This window comes from Pristiophorus japonicus, chromosome 16 (assembly GCF_044704955.1).
Source record: "Pristiophorus japonicus isolate sPriJap1 chromosome 16, sPriJap1.hap1, whole genome shotgun sequence".
Classification (NCBI taxonomy): domain Eukaryota; kingdom Metazoa; phylum Chordata; class Chondrichthyes; family Pristiophoridae; genus Pristiophorus; species Pristiophorus japonicus.
This window is the reverse complement of record NC_091992.1, coordinates 90686675-90699905: the sequence shown is the minus strand read 5'-3', so window position 1 is coordinate 90699905 and position 13231 is coordinate 90686675. Positions and strand designations below refer to the sequence as shown.

Genomic DNA, 13231 nt, shown 5'->3' with positions numbered 1-13231 from the left:
AAGCAATGTTTTCTTTTAAAGGACATACTCACTAAATCAGCCACCCCTCTAAAGTTATTATTTGCGCAACTTGCAAACACTTCTCCCTTCCAAACCTTCCAAACTCTTTCTAGGATATCCTCATCCCCAAAGGTTTCTTCCAGACACAAGTCAGTGCCATTAAAACACTGCAACAACTGTTGCAATTCCTTCTCCCCCTCAGTCCGTTCATATTAATCGAGATCAATGTAATCAATGCTCCTAATAAAAGCAGTGTTCCTGATAATCTCTGGCCCTTCCCTCTTCTCATACTTTGGGGCAGCTGTTGCTTTCTCCTGCAGTCTCCGGCTCTTTTTCACCTCCTGTTTGAACTTCCCCGACAATTTCAGCCTCTTACTTACATTAAGTTTAGGCCACGAAATTGCCCCTTCTTCTGCCCCTCACTAACCTTTCCCTTTCCACATGATGCCCCCCCCCACCCCCCAAATCCATGTTTCTATCCTCCTCTGACTCCTCACTCTCGAGCTCTTCTGTAATTTCACTGTTCCCCATCAGATACAGAATCTCCCTTAGAGAGTCCTCTTGCTATCTTGGTTTCTCGAACAGTGCTTCAGCCTCACCTCCACTGACTCTTGATTCTCGTTTCTTCTCTCTCTGGGACAATGACGCGTCTCCACCCACCTTGCTCCCTTTTGACGTCATTGTCTCCCTGCTCCCATCCTGATGCCACTTTGAGGCACCTGCCTCTTGCACCCGCTCCTGGTCTTGCCCCTTCCTGGTCTCCAAGATGTACAACTACCCATATCTCTTTGGAGTTATGGCTTGGCTCTGTTCCTGACCCGTGATGTCCTCCGCTGACTTTGTCCTTGTCCACCATACTTGGTGTGTTTTCCAACATCTCCATCCTGTTTTCTGCTCCGCAATTTTCTGCCTCTTCTTGTGCTTTTTCCTCATTCCGTTCGGCGGCTGTGTCCTCCTGCTCCGCTCCTCTGGCCACTCCACTCACACCTCCTGTTCCTTCTCCCATCTCCTCATCGCTCAAGGAGCTTCCTTCTGCCTCACACTCACAGCAGGTGGGGCCTTTGCAACAAACCGCACAGCTCCCTGCCTTGCAGTTCCGAGTGATGTGTCCAGACTTGCCACAGTTATAACAGTACAGTTCTGGATAGCTTCTTACTAAATGGTTGTGTCCAAGACAGTAATAACAAACCTTCATCTGGTTATCATGCAGAACCCAGAAGTACTGCACTCCTTCCATTGTCTCAAATTTCATGCTGTAGGGTAATGACTTCACCCCCTCTGGGAACCACACTTTTACATATCAGGTTCCATCGGCTACCCGCGTTCCAGGATAGTATCTCCTCTTTATTATTGAGCGAAGTTTAATGTCCCATGGCTCCAACATTTTTTTATCAGCACATCGTCCTTAAGAATGAAACCACCACTTCTTCGGAGTATAGCAAAGATACATCCGAGTACTTCTCACCAACCTTCGGCTCAGTAAAAGTCTTTCCACCTCCTCTCGACCCCTGACCGTCACTTCGAATCCAACATTTGGCTTTGGTCGGCAAGCAAAGCAACTTCCCTCACTGCAGTCCTCTTGTACTGCCTGGATGATATCCCAAGCTCGCATCTCCTTATCCTGGCAATGAACCACCACTGTGTTTTCTTTTCCAAACCTCCTGGGGTCCTGGTCCAAATCTTTGGGCCTTTTATTCTCCCTTCTCAAGACATTCTCTGCCCTGATTAAATTCACACTGGGAGCATTGTCCTCTGAGGGGCCCGGAATTCCAGGCCCCTCAGCAGCCATTTGGCTGACGTATATGGGCCAAAAAATCCCTAAAATTTGCCAAAAAATTCCCAAAAACCCACCACTAACTTTTTACAAACTCACTCCAACTCCTGCAGTAATCAGCAGATCCTGCTCACTCCGTGCCCCTCCCACTGAGAGAGTACTACCCACTGAGACACTGCTGATACTGTAAAGTGAATGGAAATGAAAATTGCAAGAGGTGTACAAGGAATACATGAACTGATATCGTCCATATTTAAAATGACTTCAGTCCAGTTCTTGCTGTTTCTGCTGAATTGATCCATTGATATGTTAAGGGATTGCATATAAATGCTCATTACTACAAGAAATATAAGAACATAAGAAATAGGAGCAGGAGTAGGCCATTTGGCCCCTGGAATCTGCTACGCCATTCAATAAGATCATGGCTGATCTGATCATGGACTCAGCTCTACTTTCCTGCCCGTTCCCCATAACCCTTTATTCCCTTATCGCTCAAAAATCTGTCTATCGCCACCTTAAATATATTCAATGACCCAGCCTCCCCAGCTCTCTGAGGCAGAGAATTCCACAGATTTGCAACCCTCTGAGAGAAGAAATTCCTCCTCATCTCAGTTTTAAATGGGCGGCCCCTTATTCTGAGACTATGCCCCCCTAGTTTTAGTTTCCCCTATGAGTGAAAATATTCTCTCTGCATCATCTTTGTCGAGCCCCCTCATTATCTTATATGTTTCGATAAGATCACCTCTCATTCTTCTGAACGCCAATGAGTATAGGCCCAACCTACTCAACCTATCTTCATATGTCAACCCCCTCATCTCCGGAATCAACCTAGTGAACCTTCTCTCAACTGCCTCCAATACAAGTATATCCTTTCTTAAATACGGAAACCAAAACTGAACACAGTATTCTAAGTGTGGCCTCATCAATACCCTGTACAGTTGTAGTAGGACTTCTCTGCTTTTATAGTCTATCCCCCTTGCAATAAAGGTCAACATTCCATTTGCCTTCCGAATCACTTGCTGTACCTGCATATTAACTTTTTGTGTTTCATGTACAAGGACCCCCAGGTCCCTCTGTACTGCAGCACTTTGCACTTTTTCTCCATTTAAATTATAATTTGCTTTTCTATTTTTAATAACCATGGATAGTTATCCCTTCTCTTACAGTCTTTCCTTCTCATTGGGATATATTTTTGTTGAGTGTTATGAAATATCTCCTTAAATGTCTGCCGCTGCTCATCAACCGTCCCACAATTTAATCGATTTTCCCAGTCCACTTTAGCCAACTCTACCTTCATACCTTTGTAGTCTCCTTTATTTAAGCTTAGGATACTGGTTTGAGATCCAACTTTAGAATCCTCCAACTGAATTTGAAATTCAACCATGTTATGGTCACTCATTTCTAGAGGATCCTTTACTATGAGATCTTTTATTAATCCTGTCTCATTACACAGTACCAGATATAAGATAGCCTGCTCCCTGGTTGGTTCCACAACGTATTGTTCAAGGAAACTATCCCAGATACAATCTATGAACTCTTCCTCAAGACTACCCTGGCCAATTTGCTTTGCCCAATCAATATGAAGATTAAAATCGCCCATGATTATTGCCGTTCCTTTTTTACAAGCCTCAATTATTTCTTGATTTATACTCCGTCCAACAGTGTAGTTACTGTTAGGGGGCCTATAGACTACACCCACCAATGATTTTTTCCCCTTATTATTCCTTATCTCCACCCAAACTGATTCAACATCTTGATCTTCTGAGCCAATATCGTTTCTCACTAACACATTGATCTCATCCTTTATTAACAGAACTACCTCACCTGCTTTTCCTTTCTGTCTATCCTTCCGAATTGTCAAGTACCATGAATATTTAGTTCCCAGCCTTGGTCACCTTGCAACCACACCTCTGTCATGGCATCGGCTACAAATACTCCTTGTGACAGAAAGCGAAAAGTATTGCGATGAAACTTGAAGTGCGATTGAATGAATTGGGCCAGTACTTTGTCACTCAGCACCACCAACCTTCTGAGCAATTATCTTTGCGACGACATCGCGGGCGTGGACATCAATGGTGCAGATGGTCATGATCTTCTGCCGCTCGCCCTTCGAGAGTTGGCCAATTAGCATGGTAATGAGCGTGTTCAGCTGGTTCACCTGTTTTTTAAAATAGTCCTTCATGGCGTTTTCATACCCTTCCTCCAGCCTGGCAAAGGAAATGCCAACCTCTGTTGTCCACCAAATCTGGGTACAACTGAGTGCTACCTGGTTCAAGAAAGGGAGGGACAGTTTTGAGTGGACAACCTTGGCAATGCTAATATACATTTGGATGGTAGAAAAGGTTACTTCTTTTTCTGTTATTATAGATTGTCTCAAGTGGTGTTCCATTGAAAAAGAAGCAATAAAGTATATAAACATTTATATAGCTTTAAACGGGAACCAATGATAGACTGGCAGTTCTGATGAAGGGTTGTCGACCTGAAACGTTAACTCTGTTTCTCTCCACAGACGCTGCCTGACCCGCTGAGATTTCCAGCATTTTGTGTTTTTATTTCAGATTCCAGCATCCGTGGTATTTTGCTTTTGTATCGACTGGCAGGGCCCACTACCCAGATTAAGATTAATAATGAAGTAAACTTTACCCCTAAAATGCTATTTAGCTATTGTGACTTCAGAAATAAGTGATTTCTTATCCATTAGCCATTGTGGGATAGTTTTCTGTCCTACTTCCTGGGTGTAAAGCATCACTTGGGCACAGTAAGAAAGTGGTGCTATGCAAGATAAGGGCTCATGGGGTTGGGAGTAATATATTAGCACGGATAGAGGATTGGCTAACAGACAGAAAACAGAGAGTGGGGATAAATGGGTCATTTTCTGGTTGGCAGGCTGCAACTAGTGGGGTACCGCAAGGATCCATGCTTGGGCCTCAGCTATTTACAATCTATATTAATGACATAGATGAAGAGACGGAGCGTAATATATCCAAGTTTGCCGTTTATACATAACTAGGTGGGAAACTAAGCTGTGAGGAGGACACAAAGAGCCTGCAAAGGGATATAGACAGGTTAAGTGAGTGGGCAATAAGGTGGCAAATAGAGTATAATGTGGGGAAATGTGAGGTAGTAGGAAGAAAAAAAAGAGTATTTTTAAATGGTGAGAAACTATTAAATGTTGGTGTTCAGACATATTTAGATATCCTCGTACAGTAAAAACAGAAAGTTAACATGCAGCAAGCAATTAGGAAGGCAAATAGCATGTTGGCTTTTATTGCAAGAGGGTTGGAGTACGAGAGTAAGGAAGTCTTACTATAATTGTACAAGGCTTTGGTGAGACCACACCTGAAGTATTGTGCACAGTTTTGGTCACTTTATCTGAAAAAGGAAATACTTGCTTTCGAGGCGGTGCAACGAAGGTTCATTGGATTGATTCCTGGGATGAGAGGGTTGCCCTATGAGGAGACATTGAATAAATTGGGCCTATATTCTCTGGAGTTTAGAAGAATGAGAGATGATCTCATTGAAACATATAAGATTCTGAGGGGGTTGACAGGGTAGATGCTGAGAGGTTGTTTCCTCTGGCTGGAGTGTTTAGAACTAGGGGGCATACTCTCAGGATAAGGGGTCGGCCATTTAAGACTGAGGTGAGGAGGAATTTCTTCACTCAGTGGGTTGTGAATCTTTGGAATTCTATACCCGAAAGGGTTGTGGATGCTGAGTCATTGAGTATATTCAAGACTGAAAGAGAGACATTTTTGGACACTGGGGGAATCGTTGGATATAGGGATCAGACGGGAAAGTAGAGTTGAGGTCAAAGGTCAGGCATGATCTTATTGAATGACGGAGCAGGCTCGGAGGGCTCCTATTTCTTACGATCTTATGTAAAAATAGGTGGCGAGAATCATGTGCATTTAACAGAGACAATCTCATTCCCATCAATTTAATTTAGTGGAAGGATAATCTGGTATGTTGTTAATCGGCATATGATTCACTTCACCCGGATTGGTTCGCTGTGCCCAGACAATGTCATACTCACAGGCGATAAAGAAAATCGTTGCACCAGGCTAAACTGTTGTTAGCTGAATGGAAATATTGTACATTGATTAAAATGCAATCAGGAGGTCAAATTTAATTAGTGGTAAAGATCACAGGCAGAGCTGGTTCGTTCTGGCTTACCTGGGCTGGGTAATCAAAAAGCCACTGCTCTCTTGGTTTCTCCTCATAGGCCACCACACCTTCTGTCATTTCATGTCTCACTGTCTCTCTCATGGAATCAAGCACCAGATTTAGCCAGGCCTCAACCTAGGAGAGAAAGTCAGTAAAGTGCCCGCCAATACGATGCAAATAAGGCCACAGTCCTGTGAACCGTCAGGTAAATGACCTAAAATGTGTAAGCGGCTTTAAAACCCAAGAGAAATAGCCGGTGAGAATAGCAGATGATGACAGCAGAAATTTGCCACACTCAACTTTTCCATGTGCTAGTTACTTCAGGGCAAGAGGCATACCATGCATGGAATTAAATAAATCGCACTTTCTCCCCAATGGCTGTGGGCATAATGTCTAACTAATCTGTAATGTATGCACCTGTGAGTATGCTCACAGGTTTGTAGAGCTGTTGAGTTGTGAGCAGCTTGGCCAGTCACGTGATGTTCACAAGACTCAATAAAACCCCAGCCAGTTGGGTTCAGGGGATCCACAATGAGGCAGGTCATTGTGAGCCTGGTGGATGAACGGGTAATGTGTAGTGTGATTATTAAACCTTTGCTAATAAACCAACTGGTTCTTAATAGCAACGTGTTGCTATGAATTCTTAAGCAAAGAACCCATGAAGTAAAAACATTACACAATCCACGCCTCCCTTTGCACAAGCTTGGTTTCAAGCCACAAAGCTCCAAATTAAGCTTGCCCGGGTTTGGAGACATGTAACAGAATTGGCGAGAGGTCGGAGAATGGAATAGTTGAAAAGTGAAACTACTGAAAATTGGATAAAAACCCTGCAAAATAAAGCAACAACCTGGAGATGGAATTGCAGAAGGCATGACACAACACACAGAGTGCAGCCACTTCCTGCTCATGGACAAGAACAATAAAAGGTAATTGTGCTTTAAAAAATAACATATATGAATGTGGGACAGATAATACCTTTAACAAATCAAATAGCTTTAGTGATATCTGGGAACAATATTAAATCAGTCTTTGATACATTCTCTGTGTCACAATACAAAAGAGAGGCAAATAGAGGAAAGAGATAATGCAGTCAAAGCAAAATGCAGCTCTTACAATACTCAATGCAACCCCATTTTTGCTGCAATGTAACATGTGATGTGATTTAATCCAAAGTCCACATAAGCTTTCTAATTTACTGGGACCCATGCTTCCAAGATTAGATCATTCCCATTATTAAACGTGGGGCATTTGGACACCTTGACCACCAGGTACACAGGACATGATTTTCCTACCTGCCCACTGCAGTCACATGGCTCCTTGAAGTTCACGTACTCGTCCTCTTTGCTGTACATCCCTAATGCTATTTTAGTCGGCTTATCATCCGCCTCAGTCTGGAATTTCATGCTCGCCATGTTGTCAAATAATTTGGACAAGTGACGCTGAACCTACGGATTTAATGATTTATAGGCACACATGATTCAGTGCGCTGGTCATCAACAAATGTCCTGAAACACATCCTGAGCTTGACAAGTCACTTTTGATTCTCTTTTTTAACCTCCATTTTGTTTTCAACTGCATTTGGACAAATTTTACACAATTTGTAAAACCCGGCAGTTACAAAGAGGCGGAAACTGCTGGAACCAGGGGGTAAGTGCCTTTATACCTATCTCCTCGATCCAAGGTCCAAGGTCCTGCAATTGGAGACGCCTCATGAGGCCTCTGATCACCTCCCACAGACCCTTCCCTCCCCCCTCTCCCCCCACACCGATGATGCTGAGGCTGGCCACGATCCTCCAGTGGCTGGCCAGGACCTTCCTATTACTGCCCCAATCCTCTGTCCCCCTCCCAGCCCATGATCGTCTGCCCTTCCCCCCAACCCCCTTCCGATCCTTTTAATGGCCCGGCCTGATCCACGATTCCTAGCTGATGTCCCCACCACGGTCCCCCACCCCGATCCTTTTAATGGCCCAGCCCGATCCCCGATCCCTCCTCTGTGCGGCCTAGTGCCACAGGCCTACCTGCCCGCAGCCAGCCAGCCACTCAATCTGGCTGGCTGCGGGTGGGAAAATGAGGCCTCGCTTGCAAATCAGCCCCTGCCATTAAAGTCAGCAGGGCCTGCAAGAAACCTAGCCTCACGGGTTTACCATCCTTGGAGACCCCCCCACCGCACCCACCGCACCCCCGCATCCGACCATTCTCCTCCTTAAACTCCAGGTATTAAGCTTGGATACAATGCAGATCTTAAAAAGCCATTTCCTGTTGAGAAGGACAAGTTACTGCACTCCATTTTCATTTGCAGGGCCTATGACCTCGTTAACCATCCAGTAGATAATATAGGCAAGCTGAAACAAAACCGTCTCAACATTGCTCCTCCTCTTTCCACTGAGATTTATGAACATTTGCTGAAATAAATCTACACATAGTTTATGGCTTTGCGACCTAGAAACCTATCTCAGAATTCAATGAGGGAATGTAATTGTCTTTTTTAAACAGGTGGGCTCCATTATGATGTGTCCATCTTAGTTATTCCCCACATTTTCCACAGAAGGGTTACAAACATTGGGTTTAACTTGCACCAGCTTAATTCTCTCATGTCAAGCTATAAGTTTGAATACAATGAGAAAGTGCACCTCCCTTGAGAAGTTCACTTGACCTCTTCTCAACTAATGCAGCTGAGATCACAAACTTGGTGGATATGAAGAAATCTAAACTGTGTCAAGCTCTCCGTAGCCCCACAATTGCAGTTCCAATTTACTATGCCATCTGCTCTGACAAAAAATGTTGGCCCAAAAATTGCGGTCGGAGGCTTCCTGCGGGCAGACACCTCCGACCGAAATGTTTTTTCCGAAAGTGCCTGGTGGTCCCGGAGGAACGTAGACTTGCGGTTGAAGGCCTAGATGCGCAGCCCAACATATGGGCCCACGCATCCCAGGAACGTAAGCACAACCTGGGATCACGTGGGCCTGGACCACCAATCACAATGTAATATTCTCATTGATAATGATGGGAGTTCCGTTTGTATGAGCTGCCATTACTATCAATGAGAATATCCGCAAAAACACAGAAACACAGCACAATAAATATAAAAAAACACATCACATATTTAAAATTAATTGAAATTGAATTTAATTAAATGTTTTAGAAAAACAAAATCTTTTTGAAATTTTAAAAAATATGTTTTAATCGGGTTAAAAACAAACTTACCTCAATGGACAGGGTTTTTAATATAAAAATTAGTGATCAAATTGAGTGCTGAGAACCGGCTTTTGCGAGGCCTCTTCGAGGGCGTGTGCGCATTGTACACACCCCGGGAAGTCGCAATTTTCGGGCCAGTAAAACGGAGTGACTGCTGCCAATGAATCGGAAGCTACCGGAAGCTGCGCAGAAGCATTCTGTATATAACTGTCAGCTCCCAAATTTTAAAAATAACGTTCACCACAACAGACGGAGGATCTGAGAAGCTTCAAAAATGTGAGAGATTCCCAATCTACTGTCCCGAAGACTGTTACCGGAATCTCCGAATACTTCTCGTCTCAGAACAGTCATTTGCAAAATATGAACAAACCTAACTACCCGTCGGTGCCAGGGCCAAACGACCCTCACCTGAAAACTGCCGGCTCTGACCAACCGCAATTTAGAGCACAAACACATGGCTTGTACCTGAATAAATTCTACAATTTACACCATTAACAAATTAAACTAAAACTGAACAAGATTTATTTTTATCCGCTTCTTTATTCCTCATTTTGGGAAGTCCGGCAACAACAAACATTAAAAACACTGGAGCTGCACATGCGCAACTACATCCAGTTCATTGCCAGCGGTCGCAGCCATATTAAAATACCCTGACGGCATAATAAACCCAAACAGACTGATTTACAGATTCGGCAGTAAAGAGAAGGAAACTCTTTTGAAGAAAAGCAAGTTGTGAGGAGGACACAAATAATCTGCAAAGGGATAAAGACAGGCTAAGTGAATGGGCAAAAATTTGGCAGATGGAGTATAATGTGGGAAACTGTGAAATTATCCACTATGGCAGGAAAAATAAAAAAGCAGATTATTATTTAAATGAAGAGAGATTACAAAATGCTGCAGTACAAAGGGACCTGGGGGTCCTTGTGCATGACACACAAAAAATTAGTATGCAGGTACAACAAGTAATCAGGAAGGCAAATGGAATGTTGGCCTTTATTGCAAGGGGGATAGAATATAACAGCAAAGAAGTCCTGCTACAACTGTACAGGGTATTGGTGAGGCCACACCTAAAGTACTGCATACAGTTTTGGTCTCCTTATTTAAGGAGGGATATACTTGCATTGGAAGCTGTTCAGAGAAGGTTCACTAGGTTGATTCCGGAGATGAAGGGGTTGACTTATGAAGAAGAAAGGTTGAGCAGATTGGGCCTGTACTCATTGGAGTGTTGAAGAATGAGCGGTGATCTTATTGAAAAATATAAGATACTGAGGGGGCTCGATAAGGTAAATGCAGAGAGAATGTTTCCACTCGTGGGGGAATCTCGAACTAGGGGGCATAGTTTAAGAATAAGGATTCGCTCATTCAGAACCGAGATGAGGAGGAATTTCTTCTCTAAACCTTTGGAATTCTCTGCCCCAGAGAGCTGTGGAGGCTGGGTCTTTGAATATATTTAAGGCGGGCATAGACAGATTTTTGAACGATAAGGGAGTGAACGGTTATGGGGAACGGGCAGGGAAATGGAGCTGAGCCCAAGATCAGATCAGCCTTGATATTAAATGGCGGAGGATGCTTGAGGTGGCAAATGGCCTACTCCTGCTCCTATTTCTTATGTTCTTATGTAACTTAAGTAACACTAGGTAAGTGCCCTACTCGATAAGTGTACTGTGGCATTGAGTGTGCACAGCCTTGGTATGCTTGTGCTCCTGTCACTGGAGGTCAGTCAGCTCAGCACAGGACAATAACAGAGTCCACAACCTTTTTGTTTCATGCTCCCTGTGGCTCACGAAACCTGGGAAACCTTTTTAAAATGAACCTCTCCTTTCTCCTACTAAGTGATTGCAGATGTCATGCAACACTATTACACATTATTAACTTGTCAGCTTGTATCAACTCATTTTTAGACTGAGACAATATAGCTTTCATCATTTTTCACAGCCCATGTCACTGGATGAAACAATACGCCCGGAGATATGTTTGTTAGACAGTAACGATTAATGGGATTTTGTTTATCTGGCTCATTATTGTCAAAAATATATAATTTAAACTTTGATTAAAGATGGACCCATACCATCATTCCCTCTTGAAGATTGAATAGTTGTAACATAATTATAAAAACTGCAACATTCCTTTTACTTTCTTATTTTTAAACAATACCAGGAATGCTGATCCTTGGGAGGGGAGTTGGGAAGGAGTAAATAGGGTACACTGTTCTGAAGAATTACTGATTGCAACTGAACTGAATTAACAGAGGCAGTTGAAATGTATATTATAGCTGCAATTTGTTCACCTTTACCCCTCCCTCAAGTTAATGATGGTATCTCCTCTCATATTAAATCAGCTCTTTTCCGCCATTGAGTTCTATAGCTCCTGGAGGTCAGCATCACCCACCCCTCCAGAATGCCTAATTTCATTCCACAGCAAAAGTCTTAAGAAATAGGGAAAAATACAAAACGATATCAAAGGGATCGTAGGTGATGAGCTTCTCTGCTGAAGCTTGACATTTTACCTTATGTATCTTCAATTATATTGAAAGGAAGATTTGTATGTACACAGCACCTGATCACATTTCTAAGAAGCTCCCAAAGTGCTTCACATAAAATGAATTACTTAGAATGCAGCGATGGTTATGTAGCAAGGGCAACAGCCATTTTTCACACAGTAAGATCCCACAAGCAGCAATGAGATGAATGGCTAGTTAATCTGCCCTTGATGGGTCTGGCTAAGGGAGGAATGTTGGCCAGCATACCAGGAGTTCCCCAGGTCTTTCATGGATAGGGCAATGACACCTTTAGCACCCATCTAAACCACTGTAACAGGCAGATAGGGCCACAGCATAATATCTCATCTGATGGACAACACCTCAACGTTGCAGTCCCTCAATACTGCACCTGCAACCTTGTCAGAAAGAGCGAGCACCACCAACTGAACTCAGCTAACCCCTGTGACGCCCACAATTGTTCTAAATCAAACTATTGGCCACATTGATATCTGATCATAATCCAGGCTCCTCATCAAGTTGCACTTAAGGTAAATTAACACAACAATATGATGCTTGCATTGGAGGCAGCTCAGAGAAGGTTCACTAGGTTGATTCCTGAGATGAAGGGATTGTCTTCTGAAAAAAGGTTGAGCAGATTGGGCCTGTACTCATTGGAGTTTAGAAGAATGAGAGGTGATCTTATTGAAACATATAGGATTCTGAGGGGGCTGGATGGGGTAGATGCAGAGAGGATGTTTCCTCTCGTGGGGGAATCTAGAACTAGGGGTCATAGTTTCAGAATAAGGGGCCGCCCATTTAAAATGGATATGAGGAGGAATTTCTTCTCTCAGAGGGTCGTGATTCTGTGGTATTCTCTACCCCAGAGAACTGTGGAGGCTGGGTAATTAAATATATTTAAGGTGAAAATAGACAGATTTTTGAATGATAAGAGAGTGAAGGGTTATGGGGAGCAGGCAGAGAAGTGGAGTTGAGGCCAAGATCAGATCAGCCATGATCTCACTGAATGGTGGAGCAGGCTCGAGGGGCCAAATTGCCCCACTCCTGCTCCTATTTCTTGTGTTCTTATGTTCTTTTTCAAATGATGTATACGCAAAAGTCATTGTCAGCTCTGTTACCTCTATTTTAAATGGGTTACTGCATCCATTAAAATAGTAGAGAGAGGAATTTGAGATATTTGTAGAATAATAATACCAACAGGAATTTCTAGCCTTTTGTGATATTCTAGCAACTTAGCTAGCACAATATGTCACTCACCAGATGAGGGTTGGTTCCATTGGACAGAATATCCAACAAATCAGCAGAGGAAATAAAATAGAACCTGGGGAATGCCAATCGTTTAGTGTCAAGGTATTCAGCCAGTGCTTTTTCGCAGAGAGCCAGTCTGTGCAGGAAAACAAGACAACAGGGCATCAGCTTCTGAAAAGTCGCACTTGTGATTTGACCTATTTATAGTTAATGGGCAGTAATTCTAACCCACATATTTATTGCAGACTTTTCCTGTGCAGCAATGTTAGATATTGTACTGACCCAGGCTGTTTTATTTGCCAATATTCAAATAAGATGTATATTCTTCAGGACTGTATTGTCATTCCCTGGCA

General features: G+C 43.2%; 1 protein-coding gene across 1 annotated transcript in view; it reads right to left on the bottom strand.

Moving 5' to 3' along the window:
- Positions 1-13231, bottom strand: part of LOC139226208 (dynein axonemal heavy chain 9-like) — a 373005-nt gene that overhangs the window by 234182 nt on the left and 125592 nt on the right. The window contains exons 22-25 of the mRNA XM_070856837.1: positions 12888-13014; positions 7231-7383; positions 5948-6073; positions 3801-4040 (exon numbers count right to left, since the gene is read on the bottom strand). Coding sequence (XP_070712938.1) covers positions 3801-4040; positions 5948-6073; positions 7231-7383; positions 12888-13014 — 646 coding nt within the window. The remainder of the gene's footprint in view (positions 1-3800; positions 4041-5947; positions 6074-7230; positions 7384-12887; positions 13015-13231) is intronic.